We start from the raw sequence: 19,929 nt of genomic DNA on the forward strand, positions 1-19,929 counted from the left end.
ATAGTATTAACCACTTTCCCTGAAATGTAACAACACCTCAAGGGGTTTAGCGAGCAGGCTGTGTAATTACAGAAGGAGTTGGGGGTGGGGAGGGATGAGAGATGGTGAAATTCAAAAGCGAAGAAACAGTCCAAAAACAGTTTGTAATCTACTTTCCAGTGATGATCTAAAATTATTTTATATCCAAATCATTCAGCAACTGCCATCGTAAAGGGTTTCTGCATTCACCAGGAACGGCATGCAAAGTTTTTAATTGAAGAACAAATAAAAAGCTCCCTCTGCTTCGCCTCAGACAGAAGCAATCATTTCCATATTTAAGACGCAATCCTTGCAAACAGCCAGCGTTCATCGAGCTGAAAGCAGCCCCAATCTTAATTTTGATAAATGATTGAAACATATGACAGGGTATACACATTAATCCTGTGGAGGACATTCATTTTCCTATTACCATAATGTAGAGCACGACCACCCGATGATGAATGCAGCAATCAAAAAATGGGACGCTGCGAGAGAGAAAGGAGAGCCGGGGTAATAAGTGCGCTGCTCCCAACATTGGTCACTCTCCATCTCTCCTATTGCCTTCAGGGGGAAAAAAACCTAATGCCTCCTAGTGACCTCGCTTACTGCCATACATGCCAACAACAGGTAAACAAGAGAGCAGGACCAGCTTTAATTATGTCCTAAGAAATCATAAGAGGGGGGCACTTGAATAAAGGGGCCGATTGTGCACGGTCGCCGACATATTTCATGAGGGGCATTTATTGCCGCCTTGGCCTTTGAAGAGTGAGAGCTGCTGAGTGAAGCTGTGTGTGTGGGGCTGGGGGGCTTAGGAGGGATTTGCCCACACCTGCATAACTGGGGAAGGGGAACACCTGTGCACCCTGCAGCCTGAACAAGAAGGGTGGCTGCAGCTAAATCCGAGGGCTGAAAGCTGATCAGAGGACAGGCCTGAAGATCGTGTTAGAATTTTCTGAAAACAAAAAAGGGCTATTTCCTCCCCTCCTCCCCCTGTAATTAGAAGAGCAGTGACGAGACACTTAAGAGTATGAGGAGAAATTTAGCATTGAGCTGTGATTGTAGGATCGTCATGATAAGACTTAATATTCTATCCCTTTTTGACTTGGAGTGGAATATTGAAAAATGGAGCATGCATCAACGGTAAGGTGATCATACTGCTGATAATATCTATCGATAAGGCTTTCGCCAGTCCTATCTGAAATCTAAAATTTAGCAAATAATTTTGAATGTGTGTGTACTTTAAAAAGAATGACGAAGGCAATTCAATAGAGAAAAACACGTGCAGCCCTAGAAACTACTGTAAAATGATCAGTTTCTCTGGTTTTGCTACTTACCGGTAGGCATTGTGAAAACATTGCTTTTGTTTGTTTGTTTTATTCTATGAGCAACTGACAACATTTCCCTTACTCTGCAAGTATAAGTAATGTCAGTTAATTGTACAAAATAGCAAGCGACCAAAACAAGTAAAAAGATTTGATTTTCAAACCTTGAATAACACAAAAACAAGTTCATACTCATTTTTAAACACAAAAGAGTGATTTTAACCTGTAAAGAGTTCAGACAGAGATTTTTTTTATGCATTCCCAATCACTAGTTTCATATTTCTCTGTTTTTCCCCATTGCAGTTGCGTTCGGGTGATCAGTACCTAATCAGTACCTCATTAAGTACAACAGGGGTTTGCTTTTGTGCTGGAATTTAACAGACACTAGAATGGATTGGTTTATGGCGGTCTTTCATTACCCCCCAATGAAGCATGCCTAATGAAATGGGCTTAAAATTAAATATTATTATGAATTGAAGGTTACTGAAACACTTAAAAAAACAAGCATATATTGTAAATGCAAAATTTGACGTTCTTATATCAAGTTGTGACCTCTTTAAAATTGAAAAAGAGAAAGTTATCAAATCCAATAGGTCAACGCAAACATTAAAAGCTGTAAATGATCATGTGGGCTTCTAAATAAGCAACTGTATACAAAAAGCGGTGATGTACTCCTATATTATATGTTTAAAGTAGCGTAGTTTATAACCTGATGCGTATCGGTAATGTAATGTGCAGGTGTGAATCTGTAAGGTGTGTTTATTTGGGTTTTACCGCATATTAACTGAGCTTAGTAGGAAACAGCCGGTCACTAATTAAAAAGCGCATAAAGTCCACGCGGAACTTGTAAACAACAAGCTAGTGTCTCAAAGCAGGTATTAACAACACCGTGCAAACTTTTACAAGCGCGGTAGTCTACTTCCTAACATTAAAAGTCAAAGAATCATCTCCTTGGGCAGGAAAAAAAAACAAACAAAAAAAAACTTACCACATAAAAAAACAGGAATATTTCCCTGTCGGTAAAAGTCAAAGAGACACACCAGGTGAGAAGTCGTCGTCCTCCTTCTCTCTAGACTCGCGGCGATGTTCGCACGTGACTGTCCGAGTTCAGCATAACGCGGAGGGTAAAAAGCAAACAACAGGACAAGAAGCGGTGGTGTAAATAACCAGCAAAAAAAAAGGGGGGGGGGGGGGGAAAAGAGAGAAAAAAAAAAGCTCAGTATTCCTCTGCTGGGCACCGCTGTCGGGAGACACACACACACTCTCCTCTCCTCCTGCTGTCTCTCGTCAACGCTGCTGTTATTACTAATGCAACAGAGAGGAAAAAGCAGTACACTGAGTCCTGTTTGAATGACGCGCAATGCGAGGAAGAAGCGCCTTGTTTTTTTTTTTTTTTTTTTAAAACCCCCCCACGTTACGATTCAAACACACATCAAGCTGTATCTCAAGCAAGCAAGCGCGTATATTTGGGGCTAGAAACCCCCCCGGGGAGGGTGGAAGGCACTTGCTTGTGCCACGGAGGTGTGTGTTATTATTTTTTGGGGCGTCAGCTTCTACGAGCCCCCCCCCGTGTGTGACGTCAGGATATCTACTGTGTAAATAAAAACTAATTTTTTGGAAACTTTGTTGCCGCTTTATTGGCAAGAGCGTGACGCGTGAGACGTCCTCTCCGCGCGCGCAGGGAGCTTTAGCTGCAATGTCACTAACTGCACGGGACCAAGTCGGTAAACTTCAAACAGCCATTGCCTACAAGATGTCTTCACGTGCTGAAATTTGACATTATTTGGAAACTGCGAAAGCCAATATGTATTCAAGGACTGTTCCAGTAATATTTCCACGTTAGGGGCTCATTTCCACCATAATGCATGTAAATTAGTTTTATACAATTTTCCTGTCGCATTCTGTCAAATTAATAAAGAAGGCACGCACACACTAAATGTCGGATATAATTGCACGTGTCTTTTCGTGGATGTGATACTCATAATTTAAAAATAAGAAATTAGAAGAAAAAAAGAAGAAATAAACTTTAAAACACTGTGCGTTTTGGAAACCGTAATAATAATTTTTTTTTTAAAAACCCTTAGATTTCATCTGCGCATTATTTAAGTTAAGGAAACAAATAGTTTATTTAAGTATTGTATCTATTTTATGTAGTTTTAGCCATATCACAACACACAGTAACGCATTTTAGCGTTAAATAACAGGTACATTTTCCAAATACAATTACATCCATGAAGTACTTTGTTTGACTTTAAGTATTTTACAGGAATTAACCAAATTGATTTATTTTTAACAACACAGTATGTTTATTGCCTCACAATTGCCTGTTCATCATTGGATCGACATTGTCGGATATTCAATACCTGTCGAACAGTTTCTCTTTTGTATCTTTTCCTTTTTATTCGACCTGCTGCGACAATCGTGATGAAAAAATGAGTGACCAGCTCAGGGATGACGTGGGAATGTGTTTCTTTTGATAAAAAAAATAAACTAAATTTAAAAAAAAAAACCCAGGGCAAGAAATGTCTCGTATATTTGCTCGTTTCAGCTGCTTAAAAATTTTTCCCTTTGATATTGTATCATGTATGGTTTCTTGAACTGAGATTTTTGATCAAATGAAGACGTTTTAATTATAATCAAAAAACGAGATATAACCGCTGTTTTATTAAAAACAGAACTTTATTGGTAACCTCCATGCACGTATGGGGTATTCAACATCTGTCATTCAGTATATCTTAAAGGTAATTAAAAAAAACAAAAAAAAAAACAACAACATTTTTTTGGTCTATTCTAAAAACTTAAGATACAGTCTTGCGATATTTTATTTTTATACACAGTATAAACAGTCTATTTATTAATTCTAATCCAAATAAATATCGTTAATTTTACTTCTTGTGCTTTATGTCAGACAACCTTTTTGTATATAAAAATATAGTTGGGCGCTCAGCGTCCAGTCTTGAGAGGAAAGCACGTCGAGTTGTGATGGTGGCTTGCTGCCACCTAGCGGCTATTTTCTAAAACATTTTGCTGAAGGTACACATGGACAAAGAAGTTTAATGAAATATTTTATAAAAATGAAAAAAGTTTCCTTTGATTTTCCTTTAACAGTCCCTTCAACTCCAAATGTACAGTAACGATACATTTGGAACTTAATCTGACTAAAGAAGTTGAAAATACTTGTTTCATCTTGGTCTTATGTAATAACTATTTTGGCCACATAGTGCCATCTAGTGATATGCTGAATATCAGTAGATGAAAAGTGTTTCTCTGTCCATTACAATGTCAGCATATTATTTTTAACGTTGAATACATTTTCTCATTTACAGCAATGGTTTTATCGGTACATGATTGCAAAACTGCAATTAAATTCAGAAGACAACCGGTTTGGTTTTAGAGTGTTGAACAAAGAGTGCATTGAGAACAAAAATCCACTCCCTTACCTGTGAGGGATTATATAACAAGCACTAAAGTCTGTTTACAAGACAAACTGCTCATGGGCTAAGGTTACAATGCTTATGTAAGGTAGTTTTGGTTGGAAGAGAAAAACAGAAAGTCCAGAAAGGAACAGTTGTACGTTTTGCTGATCAAGATTAAGTGCATCGGGGGGCTTTGCATGGCAATAATTGCAGATCATCTGTAAGTGGTTACATTGCAAAAGTTCTCAAACCCATTGAACTTTTAAAATTTTGGCATGTTGCAACCACATACCTCAATTAAATTTTTTCTAGGAATTCGTGTGCTAGACCAACACAATGTAGCAAAGTTGAAAATATGTAATTGTCAACATATTTGTTTTTACAAATAAAAAAAACAAAAATTGCGGTGTATAATAACTTTTTAGCCAAACCGCTTGCTAAGTGGCAGTTGATACATTTTGGGCAACGTTTCTGCCAGCTTTGCAAATAAAGACTGAATTGTTTTGTATGTTCATGCTCGCAAAATAGCAGCTTATTGGGACTGGATGAAAGGCATCTGAACAGGAAGGTTACGACCTTAAGTCTATAGCAACAGACCTGGATTTAGGTTGGGATTCTGACTGGGCCATTCAACACATACACATTTTAATCTAAGCTATTTCAACCTAACCCTGGCTGCATGTTTAGAGTTCTTGTACTGCTGCACAGTGAACCTCCGCCTCAGTTAAGTTTTTGCAAAAACCAACAAGTTTTCTGACAGATTTGTCTTTGATTTAGCTCTATTCATCACCCCATCAATTCTAATCAGCATTCCTATGGTATGATACAGCTACCACCACGTTTTGCTGTGGCGATAGTGTGTTCAGGGTGATGTGCACATTTTTTGTTTGTTTGTTTTTCCCAAGTATAGCAATTCTGAAACCGAAAAACATAAAGAAAGTAATAAGAAGTCCACTTTTAACAATAACTTTAAAAAATAATTGGTTGCACTGGGTATATTAGGATCAGAGTAAAAGGTGTTCAACAAATGCACACAAAACTACATTTATGTGGTTTTTCTTGGTCAGGAAACAAAAGGTTAATTAACTTTAATGTTATGTAAGCCGTTTTGTGTGGTCCAGCAGATAAAAATTTCAGTACAGCACGCTCAAGTCCAGGGTATCAACATGTCAAAATGGATAGGATACAAACACTGTCACAAAGGCTTTCTTAACACATGGAGCTTCCAAAGTACAGCAACAAAGTTGTTATTAATTCGACAGAGTATTGGTGGGAATTCTCCCTTTTAATCCCCTGGGGTCAGTGGTCAGTGTCAGGTCCTCAACACAAGGGAGGATGACACTCTGCTGCAAGCGGACACGTCGGTCAGGCAGAGCCAGCTGCTTGAACTGCACAGTCTTAACTGCATGCAGCTTGAACGTTCGAAGATTTGTTTCTTTTATTTGATCACACAGGATAGAGCGCTCCTACTGCTAAAAAGGAAAGTTCCATTTAAAACACAAAACAAAAAAAGAAATAGACCTTCAGTGTGAGACCTCTATTGGATAAGGTTGTATTCCTATTTTGCCCCCAGTAAGAAGTGCGCATATTTGGGGAGAAAGGATAAAGGGTCAGCCTGGTTGAGCTGTGTCCTATTATTAGGCCTGGCTCAGACTCTCAGCGCTCAGCTGTAACCGTACTCCATCTGTCAAGTCACGTCCTCTTCCTGCTCTCCCCCACACAGTATCGCTGCAGCCAGGCTAAAGGCACTTCGGTCTGTGCCACCCTACAAGCCAGACAAACAGTAGGATAGGTGAGCAGCTGCCTTCCCAGACCACCACACGCCATGGAGGGTCTGGACGTCCAATCCCATATCAAAGATCGGGTGATGACTGAGGAGCAGGAGGATGATGAACAAAATGGGGAACAAGATGAAGGAGAAATGGAAGCCTCTTCTCCTGTTGTCTCCAGCACAGAGGAAGAAACCGATGAGGATTCAGAACCGGAGCCCCCGCCTGTTATCCGGAGGAAGGTGTCGTTCGCAGATGCATTTGGCCTCAACCTGGTTTCGGTTAAGGAGTTTGACAACGCTGAGGTGACAGAACCAGAGCCTAGCTGGTCAAATGGGAGGAATATAGTCAAATCAACAGAAGAAATATATCTGTCTTGCCTGTTTACTGTCCCCTCATCCACAGAAGAGCTGGATCAGAGGCTGTGTGAGCAGATGGTTGAGCTGGAGAGCATCGAGCTTCTTCCTGGAACAACAACCCTCCGTGGCATCGTCCGGGTGGTGAACCTCTGCTACAATAAGACAGTCTTTGCTCGGTTAACTCTGGATCGCTGGAGCAGCTACTTTGACCTGCTGGCAGATTACGTACCAGGGTCCAGCGACAGAAAAACAGACCGGTTCACTTTCAGGTACACTGTGGTTCCTCCGTTTGAGAAAGAAGGAACTAGAGTGGAGTTCTGCCTCCGATACGAAACTCCAATGGGCACTTTCTGGGCTAATAACAGCGGGATGAACTATGTGATGTTCTGCCATCAAAAGGCACAAGTAAAAGAAGGCGTGACCCAAACAGAAGAGGAGACCAGCAGCTACAAGAGCAAGAGGAGTTGTCTCAAAGTCAACAGGTGAGACAAGTCAAGAACTTTCTGACTGCTTGCTTAAAAACAGAGAGAAGCAAAGAAAGGCCCCAAGCAGTAATCTGAGACAGTGTGAGGGGTTTATTTACTCTGTGCTGTTCCTCTCATTAGATGAAGGTGAAAGCAATAAAAGTCCTGCTGTATGGCCCATTGTCTGTTTATACTAAGTTGTTATATAACTACTTGGTGAGGGGTGTTTGGCCCACTGAACACATTTCCCCTTTTATGGTCAAATGTCAGTTAGGGTTTCCATGATGTCTTACTGTAGCTCATCTATTTGGACGTGACTTATAATATTTCTCTAAAAGAAAGTAATATTTCCATTTAAAAGTATTTATTCTAATAAATGAAATAAAAATTCACCTTTTGCTGCACTAATACCACAGTCAGAAAACTCTATTGACATTTTCTATAACAGGTCAACACAATACATACATTGTGAAGCAGAAGGACAATCTTATATGGTAACATTTTTGCTTACAGGTGAAAATCTAAAAATGTGCTGTACATAGACCTGCAACACCCTTCATGAAGTCTACTGAAAGGAGTTTCACTCATGCACCACCTGTATAGCTGATAGGTCACTGTGTGTTGTGGAGAAGTTTAATGCACCGTCATGTTATAAATACGGACACACCAATGTCCGATACCAATATTGCAATTATGGACTATAACTGATCTCTACCAGTATTATACATATACTGGTCAGAAATGTGGTGCCTTTTCGGCACCTTTAAAAAGAACACACCGCTGACTTCACCTCTATCTCTATGCTTCATTTATCCTACTCAGCATCTCATGCTGCATCACTATTGCTGTCATTTAACCAAACAAATACCACATGGCCAAGGCCCTCTGCAGCACCTCCAGAGACAAACAGCAAAAGGATGGAAACAAATATGGGCTAGTAAGCTTTGGGAGCATCTGTCCAAAGTGTAGACCTAACAAAAGATGGCCATCCTCCTAAACTGAAAGATCAGGTTATGGCAGTATTACGACAGGGCATCTATTACTTGCGCCCTACTCAAACCTGGCCTTTATGAAAGAGTAGAGAAATGAAAGTCATTGGTAAGCTGTGCATAGTGGAAAAGTCAGCTTGAGCTTGAATATTTTCATGGTGAAAAAAAAAAAACATTTTCTTCCAGCAGTGACATCAAGGTTGATAAGAGTTGGTTGGAAGATGGTAGGAGCAAAAAAAATACAAGATAATCGTAATAGAAAAGCTATTTGAGCCTGAGCTACAAGGGAATGGCTGAGATCAAAGCATAAAAAAAAGTTCAGACATGAATCCAATTGCAAACCTGTTGCTGAAGACTTGGGGTTGTGGGGGGGAATGTTCACAACACTACTGATCCAATCATACAGAGTTTGAGCATGTTTTGCAAAGAATAATGGACACGACTTTCAATCTCCAGAGATGCGAAGTCAAAGAGGCACACCTCAGAAAACATCTAGTCAGAATCACTTTACTTTCCACTGAGTGTGAGTTTTCCAATAAGCTCATAAAAAAAATCCTAACAAAATACATTAAAACTTCCGGATGCGGTGACATGAAATTTAAACACAATCAAGAATAAATACTTTTGCAGTGCATCATATTTAGTTCATCGTGCTGCAGAATGGAATTGAGCAAGTAAGTATGCACTGTATTTGTGATTTAATTAAATTCTTCTTTAAAACACAGGAATGGAGACACAGAGGAGAAGTCCAAGGAGAGCATACACACTAATATTGCTGCTGCAGGTGTGTATAAGGCAACTTCATATTTATGCAAGAACTAAAATGAGCATTTGAAATAACTGGTTTGTGTGACACGTGAAACAAGTTTTGGCACTCTTGCATTTCTTCCACAGATGGGGAATGGACACATGAAGTAGAAAAGACTTCTGTGGAGTCATCACTTTATTATGAAGACCAAAAACCTTGGGTGAGACAGAGACAAACAACCTTTTTCAAACCTTGAAATATTATCTAACTACTTCATATATTGGCGAAACAAGGTATTGAAATAAAGTTAAATTCTATTCTAAATACACGAACATTGTTTTTTTCTGTGAGAGTAAAAGTAACAATAGAGTCAGAGACACACATCATTCTGAACATAGTTAAGTTCACCTCTGCAAGATATGGAAGCTCAGGTAACTTGACACTTTTGAAGTCATTTGAATTCACCCACACACACACAGCTACAACTAAAAGTACCCTGCTTGCACACACGCAGAAAAACTGATTATGTAAACTAAGACAAGATGATGAGAAAATGTTTCGAGAGTGTTGCAGAGCATTGCATCATCACATTAATCTTACAAAAAGTATTCAGTGAATGCCAGCTCTGTGATTTAGTTCAGCTGACAACCTTAAACTCTGAACAGTTCAGGTGGTATCTGTGCATTAGCTGAAGTGAACACCAAGCCTGACCTTTGACTTTTTGCTTTCTTGACAGGTGGAAAGCGTGAAAAGGCGGCGTAGAGCGATCCGTTTGGCACGTGTGCAGGACTACCTCTGCCGGAGGGCGCAGCAGCAACCAAAGGGATTTTCAAATAACTCAGCCTGTGGCCTAAAGGTTTCTCAGCATGCGTCAGCTGCACGGGGTGACTCTGCCAGCTATCTCTATAAATCCCAAAAGATGCAATCAAGTGAGAGTCCACAGGTACTTACCTACCATCAGATTCCTTTGCTAACATTGGACTGGAACAGCCATACACCAGATCAGCCGGGCACTGCTGATGGCAATGACATTCTGACTGGGAGAGATAAAGTGACTTTGTCAAAAGAGTCAGAAAAAAATACACCATCTGTTAATGATATGTGGGAGAGTTTTTCTAAAACTACACATGATATCAACACTAAAGAAACCTATGTGACTGATGAATGGCAGGTTTTCCTTAATGGGCCCAGCTGCAAGCACCACTCTGATGTCCCAGAGTCAGAGTGGCTCCAGACAGCAGCATCGGTGCTTCCTTCAAATGATAAGGAGCCGCAAATCCAATATTCTGAAGAAAGTCAAGAATTTGAGGAGGGGACAGATACACCCACCACCTTACAAACCTTAGCTGCGTGTCAGCTGCTGTCAGACACTTGTGAAACGTTGTTGGCTGTCGTTGCCTTGAACACTAAGGACGATCAGCTGGCAGAGGCATGTGTCAGCTGCACAGGAGATGACAACACAGCGACGCAAGACCCATCCCAAAGGTCACAGACAAACTCTGTAACAGACACTCCACAGGAATTTAACCTCAAGAGGGCACCGCCTCTGTCCGAGGGCAACGTTGACAGTCCAACGGAGTGTCACAGACACGAGGACTGGGAGCAAAAAAGCAAAGAAATAATAGGAACAGCAGGAAGAGGGGAAGGCGAGCCCCTCGCATTGCACACAGCTGACTCAGTAACAAGCTCAGGGGAATCGGAGACAACAGACATGACAGTAATGCCAGAGACTCCGAATGCCAGCAATGTTGATACAATCTCGCCAGATGCAAGGCAGGATGGGGGGCTTTCTTGGAGCGGGGAACGAGAGGTTACAGGCACTGCACACAATGCGGTAGGTGACATCCTGGCATTTAGGGAGACAATCAGGGAGGAGACAAGGGACAGGGCCAGGTATGACTTCTCTGCATCCAGACAAGGAGAGGAGGAGGAGATCATGATGAACTATGCAGCAAAGAAAGTGCCAACAGAAGAGGAAATATTTAGGCCACAGGAAAGCAAAGAATGTAATACGCCCCTAAGGTATGGAGATAAAATCCAGTATGAGGAATTCAGGCAAAACCAAAACAGGGAGATGGTTGAGAATGAACCAAAAAACGCAACAAGACACACAGATGAGTTTGAGTCAAAGCAAAGGTATGAGGGAAATTTAGAGAAAACCAAAAACATTTTAATGGAAGCGAACGAAGCTAGCTCATCCAATTACTGCAAGATGGATGTAGTACAGAATGAAGTTGGAGCTGTTGAGACACAAAACAAAGAAATGGAGGAAGTAACTGATAAAGATAGTGAGCTCATACAAATGTTTGATGTGGTAAAACTGCAACAAGAAGATAGACAATCTTCGTTACTTATAAAAGAACATGATGCACAGTCGTGGTCTGTCCAAGTGGATGAAAATCTGCATGTTGAAACAACTGGAGATTTGTCTGTCACAGAAATAGAGCAACACAGTGGCCAGAAATCTGAAGCAGTCCAAGAAGAGTTGAGTTGTGACAGAAAAGTAATAGAGCAAAAAGAACTAAGCCCTTCTGTCGATACACTGGAAGCTATAGTTTGCCAAACTAGCCATGATACACAAATATCTTGCCACACTCATAGATATAATCTTAACCACTTGGAGGTGGTCGAACCAAGATTGATAGATCCCCAGACAGATTCAAAGACTCAAAAGCCAAATTCAGGCAGAGACAAAAATCCAGAAGTAATGGCAAAGGAGAATTGTGCACAGAAAGACACTTCGGCAGAACTCCGACCTGAAACATCGAGAGGAACAAAACAAGATCTTAGTAAGGAAGATGAGAGAGTCTGTGTTGGAAGGCTTAACATAGAGGCAGTGAGAGAGTTGATAGGTAATGCAGAGAGCCCTCAGGGGGAGAATGGAAATGCTTGGAAAGAACAAGAATCATCAGCAAAAGTTAAGACTTCTCCACATGTTGAATACAACAAAATGGCAGAGGGAATAAAAGATCCCATTACAGTTGGCAATAGCGCCGCACTTGACGCGACACAGACAGGAATTGAACAAATGTTCATAGAGAGATTTGGAGACAATTTGGTTTGTAGCATCTGGGAAGAGGTCTTTGCCCCGGAATCACAAACGTCTGCTTGGCATACAAATACTGCCGATGACTTGAGAAGCAGGGTCACAGATGCGACTGAAGACTACCAGAAAAACTTGAGTGACACCTATGATTCAGGTGCATTTTCACTGACTGAATTTCCAGCAGATCCAGCTGTAAAACCCTGCCAAGGATCAGAACCAGTCTTAATTACTGAATGCAATGAATACTCTCTGAAAGACAGAATTCATCTGCTTCCCATGACAGAGCACACAGACAGTCCCTCTGAATTGCAGACTGATTTGGATTCAATTGCCAGTCTGAGCCCAATAGTTCATAATGAGGACCCAATGTTTAAACCAGCCCAATATCTTAGCTCTCCAAAGGATCAGGAGAACAGCTCACAAATTAAAGTCAGATCGGTTTCTCATCAGACGAAAGACTTTGAAATAGAAGGCTGCACGTTTGCTGACACAGAGAGTGTTAATCAGTCTTCACACCTTTCCTACAAACACCAGAGCTCCTCGGACAAATTAGAAGAGTCTGATGCCTTTTTTTGGTGGACTATATTATACACAATCATCCACATTACTAGATTACTAATCTGCATACTCCTGGTTGGTGGGTTCTTCGTCGTGGTCTTCCTCTATGACTTCCCGGCCTTCTTTGCACTCTACATATTTTCAATGTCTTGGTGGATTTTTAAGTGGAAGAGGCACCAGGTGATGACAGGCAAAAAGACTACGGAATAGGTTAAATTTGATGTATTCTCATGCACGAGACAATATGGAAAAATCACATTTTAAGAATAAATAACACCAAGTGCAATATGCTGATTGTGCGTTTGTGTAATTGTGGATTTTTATTTTGCCTTTTTTTTTATGCAATCTTGTAACCCTAACAACTTGGATCAGGAGCACAAGTAGTTTGAAGTCTTTCATTTGTTTTGTTTTGAGGTATTCAACTACTGAACTTCAAATGGAACTGCAGATTTGCTGTAATGCTACAAAATACATAGATGTATTTGTCCTATGTGTGTTAACTTGCTGTGTTTGTTTTTGGGCCCAATACTACTTCACAATGTATGAGACTGAACAAAGTGAATGTTGTGACATTCAATAAATGTATTTACAAGGATTATCCTCTACTTTTTGATAATAATTTCTTGTTTAACATTAATTAAGATTAACATATTTTCCTTGGCCAGAACCTTTTATGTTTGTACCCATTCTCCTTGGATGCATGAGCTTCTTCCAGAAATTTTGGGTTCATCCCACATTTAAGAAAACATCCATGTAAGGCAACAAAGTCACCAACAAAGTCACCACTTCTGTATAGATTCTCTCAGTGGGACAATGTGTTTCATAACACCACAAAGTTTTCCTCAAGATTAGCTTTAGCAACAAGGTAAAGTCTCTGAGATGTCAAGTTGAGTCCTCTGTACTTTATACTTTCACATCTCCTAGTTATACTCAAACAAGTCATCATGCCTTGAAGAGCTTTGGCAGAACAATAACCACCATAATTTCTGATTTATGTGTGTACCTATTTGGTCAAATAGCTGGTAACACTGTTTGCAACACACAGGCATCTTGAGTCACGCTGCATTTCACTAGGAGTTACTTGAGCCCATCTGGGGTATGTTGACCTTTTGTAAGTTGGCTCCATTTCCATGCTGGCACTTTTATCTATGTGGCAATAAGCCAGCATTGACGGAGTGGAGGGCTACTCGTCAAAGGGCACCTGGCGCATCCACTACAGTGTGTGCAGACAAAAAGTAGCTGTGATCAGGAAGAAGCCAAGAAACAAGTACAGAATCTCAATTAACTGTGCTTGGCCAGAGAGAGAAGGCTGTTTTTCATATTGACAAGCTTGCAACAGTCAGTGATTATAGAAGAATCTGCATCGTACACAGAGGGGATAAGCATCGCTCTTTTTCAAGGTATTCACATTTTGTCAAAATCAAAATATTGAAAAAGGTACTCTGTTCGCATGTAACCAAAACTGAACCTTGAGGCCTACATGTAGATGAAAATATGGGGCAGAGAACTGATACTGCAAATGGCTCCAAAAACACAGTAGTGGCAGCATTAAGCACCTTAAGTCCCTACAAGTCACTGACTGACATGTAGGGACTGACTTGTATGTTCACCTTACTTTAAACATACAACCATGGCTGCAATTTAAGGGTTTAGATCAAAACACACCCATGCTTGAATGCTCCAGTAAAGATCGAGGCTGAAATCAAGATCACAATATGTGGTAGAGCTTAAAAATTAATGTTCACAGTCACTTTATATCCAATCAGAATGTGGTCTAATTTGTAGAGCATTCCAAAAAATACAAACCCTGCTCATCACCCTGATATTTTCATTATAACAAAAGGACCTCAACCCTGGTCCTCGGGGCTAATTTTAAAGCATGTTTTAGGTGCTTCCCTGCTGCTGCAAACCTTGTTTAAATAAATGAGTGATCAACAGACTTCTGCAGCAATTGGAGGTATGCTAAGGAGGTAATCCAATCATTTGAATCCGGTGTGCTAGAGTGGGGGATCATCTAAAATATGCAGGACAGTGAAACCTGAGGACAAGGGTTGAGGGCCACTGCATTATGAAACACCTAATGAAAATGCAAACAATAGTTTCAGACTGTTGTTTACAAAATGATTCTCCTCTTCCACATCACAAATGTGGACAGGATGTTTTGGATGGACTGTTGCTGTCAGGAAGTATGCAAAATTCTTCCTGACAAACTTCTACTCACTTGACAGCAGCACTGTACATTGTGTAGTTGCAAAATTCTACCTTTCAAGCTCATATTTGTTGTTGATATGGCACAAAAGGGATTTTAAAAGTCATTGTATGATTCAGTCTACTTTGCAAACTTTTATGAAAACAAAACTGTAAAAAAAAAAAAAAAAAAATCATTTTAATAGACCAGAAAAATCCAGAGATAAATTGTACCCAAGTTCATGTCAGGCCACTGAGTGACCCTGCTGTGGACGTGAAGAACCAACTCCTTGGACCACAGCCAGAGCCTTGTGATACAAGACTAAAATGAGATCTTGCCCATCATGCATAAATGACCCCTACATTGGTCCTCTCACATAACACAGTGTATAAAGGGATTATGTGTGCAGTAAGCCGACTATATTTGCAGGACTTTCCAAAGCATGAGAAGGCCAGATAGCTTTTTGATAGCTTGGGATGCTTTATTTGTTATTGTTAAGGTTAAAATTTAGACAGAACTATGACAACTGGAACTTTATAGAGGGGTAAAAAAAAAGGCATTTTGACAATGAAAAGACCCATAAAAGTGTAAGATATAAATGTGTCTGTGTTAAATGCTATGGTTACTCTTGTACAAGTATATAACAGGAATCAGAAGCAAATACACAATGTACAATGCTGCTGTCAAGTGAATAGTACTCTAAAGAATGCATTCCAGCTGTATCCTCACAAGCTCCCTGCCTCCAACAGAGCTTAACATAGTCATGACATAACAGCAATACATATCTTTCTCCTACAGTTGTATGACAGTAACTCACCAAAGCAACACTGATAAAATACAAAATAGAATTCGTATCTCATCGTTATGAGGTAGCCAAGTCAGAATGATGATCGGATCGTTATTTCATGATTACGACTCAACCATCTCATGACTTTGACTTAGCCGAGTCATAATTAGGAAAAAGCCATGTCGTAACTCACTCATAACTATGAGATACCCAAAATGTACTTAGGAGATTAGGTGGCAATTGAGATGGAAGTTTTTCCGTCACTACAGTGGCAGCTCTATAGCAGTTTAATGATTTGCAACTTCAACCTTTTTTTTGCACTTATTCATTTTTTTTTTTATATAGGTTTCATCAGCTCTAGTGGCCTTTATTTGAGAGTGGTTAGACATGCGAATAGGTTGTGAGAGAGGGGGAAGACATCGGTCAAAAAGAAAAAATAAATAAAACAATATGACGGCTGCATCGAGGATTAAAGCCTAAGTACGTGGTTGACATGCTCCACCGTGGCACCCGGGATTTGCAACTTTCAAAGAGAGTTTGATTAACTATTTTTAAGATTCCCAGAATCATTTTATGTTATTGTTCAATGTTCATGAATGCCAGTGTATATATATATATATATATATATATATATATATATATATATATATATATATATATATATATATATAATATATTAAAAGAGAGTGGACTGGAGTAGCAGTAATTTAAGTATATTAAAAGCAGCATTGCAAATAATTAACACTAAAAGGCATTTTATATACTTTAGTGTATTTTGTTGTTAGTGAAGTGGCAGTAAATTATCCAAAAAATATAAATACTGTTTCCAATGGACAAAAGTCGATCTATAATAAGAATGCCAGCACTAAAGTGCTTAGCATACATAACAGGAAAGACATCTTTAAAAATATTAGGATCTTTGAATCTAGATCAATAGTTTGTTACCAGGGAGAAAAACATTCCCCCGTAAGAGAAGAAAGTGCAATGCTATATTTCTGCCAGCAGATGTCAGTATAATTCAACTATTCAAATTTATGCATCTAAAACCAAGCAGCCTGTGATCATACCATGTTTAATGTACAGATGGAAGTGTGCATAACTTATATTTTTCTTCACTTTAGTTCATTGACCTTACCATATATAACCATACATACATAGAGATGAAAGGCATGGCATAAGCATACTACTGAACTGAAGTCAAATCAGGAAGGGAAAAGTAATATAATCCATGATCTCCCTACGGCAAAAATCACGTTGCAGTGAAGTGCAGTGGTGGGTAAAAGAGGGCATGTAAGGACAAGATATGTGAATGGAAGAGCACAAAATGAGGCAGCGCTGTGTGTTGTGCGGCCAGAAGGGACCTGAGGCACTGTGCTGACAGATTGGCGACCTGACAGACTGCATCGTCCACATTTTCGTCAGATTGAGAACAACTTTTTTCTATTCATCCTCCGCCCCAGCCTGAGAAGTCGCCCTGCTGGCGCATTGTGCTCAGCCCACCCAACCTTCAGCCTTGGCAGCGACATCTGTCTGAGACCCCCACCAACCTTTCTCCGTCATTGCCTCAGCCAAGCTCACATCTCTCTGACCGCTCAGCACCTCGACATTCCCAGATGTCCACGGGCTCCTGTGATACTGAGACGCCCAGACTTCTGCCATCAGTATTTGGCCCCTGAAAGTTGATGCATTTGGAGGACTGCTGAGGAATTGTTATATAACCCAAAAAGACTGCAGGCTTTTTCAGTTAATGTTTATGTGGTTTGCGTCCCGATTGGCAGTGGTCCATTAATCCATTGTCTCACTTCATGTCTAAAGTATAATTTACTCCTAAGTCACAAATGTGTACATCAGCTGATAGACTTTGTATAATAACTAAGTCTGGGGTCTTTTGTAGCACTCGAAGAAGGTTGAGTTTGTACTCATGTTTTGTGTTTATAGGTTTGGATGAACAGGATGTGTTGAGAATTAAACTTTTTACGCAGCTAAAAAAAATTGAGTCAATAGAATGTGTGTGATTACCTGCTTGATCAAACACTACTGTGGGATGCTATACCATCCTCATCAAGAAGTCAATAAACATACTTGTGTTGATCCCTCTAGCACAAACAGCACAAAGTATTCAGTGGGATTGAAGTCAGAAATGCTGACAGGCTGTTCTATCCTCTCCACTCCCTAATTCTACTGAAATTCATTTGTATTCTAATAAACATGGCTCCTCATTGCTAAAACAATCTGGGATTTTCACTTTACAGAGTATGAAATGCACAAGCTCAAATAAGTAGATAACTCGTCATTAAACTTTGTTCCTCATTTCCTGCTCTGAGAAATCCGCCCCACGAACTGAGCGGGTTGGAAACAGCTGTGTTCAACAATATCTTAAGAAAATCACCAAAGTATGTATTTCTTTGCTTTTATGTCTCAAGGTTCATCTCTTATCTTTGACGATGATGAGCTCCATCATTTGGCTGTTACGTATCATTCCCTCTCCTTGCCAGATTAATTGCCTTTACCTTCATATTTATAAAGATAAGACAAGCCTGGCACGTCTTTGGAGAAATCATCCGGCACAGAGTTACTTTTATCGTTTGACTATCTTCTTTTAATGATAAAACTCTCTAATAAGACTCTCCAAGCTGAGGTGATTCATTCCCCCTTCATCTCGTGGCTCCATAATCCAATTCATAACAGCCATCCGAAATGTTCCACATTTAGACCACACGTTCCACAGTATATCGGTCTTATTCAGAGCACTCATTATCAAGCTCTTGCTTCATTTTGCTTATATTACAGGATTACTGCGCGATGACAGGGTTGTTTGTCATCGCCACCGCTGCCAGTTTTGCTTTTTTGTCATCGCAACGAGGAGGTGAGAGAAAAGAATGAGGAGGAAGATGAGCAGGACACGAGGAGGAGGAGGTGTAATTAGATCACACACAAGGAGGGCTGTTCTTAACATCAGTTTCATATTGATTCATTTTTGCCCAGAAAAGGGATCAGAGGCAGTATGTGAGGGTGTACAGTGTTTAGTGAACTTTTTAGGAAATGTGTTCAGCGCTACACTTTCAACTACAACTATAAAAATGTATTTGATGGTTGTAGTTTGAATTTTCCACGCGAACAAACATTCATGTTTATTATTTCAATTAGATTTAATAGATCAACACGAAGTAGAGCACAGCTGGGAGGCAAAAAAAAAAACATTAGTAATTTTCAAAAAATGTTACAAACGGCAAATAAATATGAGAAATTATGACATATTTTTATTCAGCCACCTCATGAAATCTTATGCTGAAATTTAAAAAAAAAATTTTGTTTTCCAGACGCGCATATCTACGTTGTACAACAGCTCAATCTCAAGTTGGGTTAGTGCAGAGTGTTTGCGAAGATTAATTTTCAACTCTGACTAGCTTCCCTGTGCCTAAAGAAAATTATCTCCATACCATAATCTTCTTTCCTGTACTGTCTTTAAAGTTTTCCACTTCATCCCATATCTGATGAAAATTGCATAATGGGTTAAATTTAGCTCTTTTTTAGACAAACTGATTACTTGAAGTGTTTTATACTAGAGCCTCATCACACTTACATCTATACACCAAAACTAAGTCAATTTGGGGTTAAGTGCCTTGACTCTGTGCAGAGCTGCTTTAAAAAGAAGTTTAAATTATGTGATTTAAATTTGAAGACTTTAGATTTACCTATTGTAGTCAATCTCCAAATGTTTTCATCTGAAAAAGGTGAATAGACAAGAGAATGTGCAGTAGCTAAAACATTGTAGTCTAAAATTGCAGCATCAAGAATTTGCTGATATCAATCAATCAATCAATCAATCAATCACATTTTATGTGTACAGCACATTTCAGCAGGGCTTTACATCATAACAAACGCAAAAACACAAAGTCATGCTACATAGAATCAACAATCAAAACATGACATTAAGTCAAGTGCCATCATTTAATTCGTCATAAAATACAACTCACGTTTGTTACGGCATTAATGTGGATCAAAAAATAATAATAATAACAAGCCAAGCTGAAATGTCAATAATGAGTATGCAGACCACGTGTACGCAGCTATCACAAGATGTAGTTGGTTTAATAGAAAGCCATTCAGTAATTGCACATAAACAGTATTTAGGTCAGTGTGCCTGACCTAAATACTGGCTCAACATGAAAAAAAACCCCAAAAAACTAATTTAACAATCTCCTGAATATCTTATGGAACATAACTTTCATGACTCATTTTGTTTCAGACTATGATATTTTGAG

General features: G+C 39.6%; 2 protein-coding genes across 8 annotated transcripts in view; one reads left to right on the forward strand and one right to left on the reverse strand.

Annotated features, from left to right (window-relative positions):
* The window catches only part of foxp2 (forkhead box P2), a 118,150-nt gene extending 115,388 nt beyond the window's left edge, over positions 1-2,762 (reverse strand). For 2 of the 5 annotated variants that reach the window (XM_032589157.1, XM_032589156.1), the window contains exon 1: positions 2,329-2,759. The gene's annotated coding sequence lies outside the window, so the exon portion shown is untranslated. Of the gene's footprint in view, positions 1-2,328 lie in introns of all 5 variants that reach the window. The other 3 variants (XM_032589151.1, XM_032589155.1, XM_032589150.1) reach the window with 3 other exon arrangements.
* On the forward strand, positions 804-13,285 carry ppp1r3aa (protein phosphatase 1, regulatory subunit 3Aa). Of its 3 annotated transcripts, XM_032589147.1 has the most exons (5): positions 6,717-6,830; positions 6,931-7,366; positions 9,063-9,121; positions 9,232-9,305; positions 9,822-13,285. In XM_032589147.1, exons 2-5 carry the CDS (start codon positions 6,960-6,962, stop codon positions 12,897-12,899), a joined length of 3,618 nt encoding a protein of 1,205 aa, XP_032445038.1. In that variant the 5' UTR covers positions 6,717-6,830; positions 6,931-6,959; the 3' UTR covers positions 12,900-13,285. The 3 variants fall into 3 exon arrangements, with proteins under 3 accessions (XP_032445039.1, XP_032445037.1, XP_032445038.1); XM_032589148.1 differs by lacking the exons at positions 6,717-6,830; positions 6,931-7,366 and adding an exon at positions 804-1,158; XM_032589146.1 differs by having other exon boundaries at positions 6,323-7,366.
* The last annotated feature ends 6,644 nt before the right edge of the window (positions 13,286-19,929 follow it).

Source organism: Xiphophorus hellerii, chromosome 17, assembly GCF_003331165.1.
Source record: "Xiphophorus hellerii strain 12219 chromosome 17, Xiphophorus_hellerii-4.1, whole genome shotgun sequence".
NCBI lineage: Eukaryota > Metazoa > Chordata > Actinopteri > Cyprinodontiformes > Poeciliidae > Xiphophorus > Xiphophorus hellerii.

What these genes read in the sequence shown, in the direction of transcription:
- ppp1r3aa (XM_032589146.1), top strand. Translation starts at nt 6,582, where the DNA reads ATGGAGGGTCTGGACGTCCAATCCCATATCAAAGATCGGGTGATGACT. An exon ending in AGTTGTCTCAAAGTCAACAG is followed by an intron (nt 7,367 to 9,062) that starts GTGAGACAAGTC and finishes TTTAAAACACAG; the next exon opens with GAATGGAGACACAGAGGAGA. An exon ending in CACTAATATTGCTGCTGCAG is followed by an intron (nt 9,122 to 9,231) that starts GTGTGTATAAGG and finishes TTTCTTCCACAG; the next exon opens with ATGGGGAATGGACACATGAA.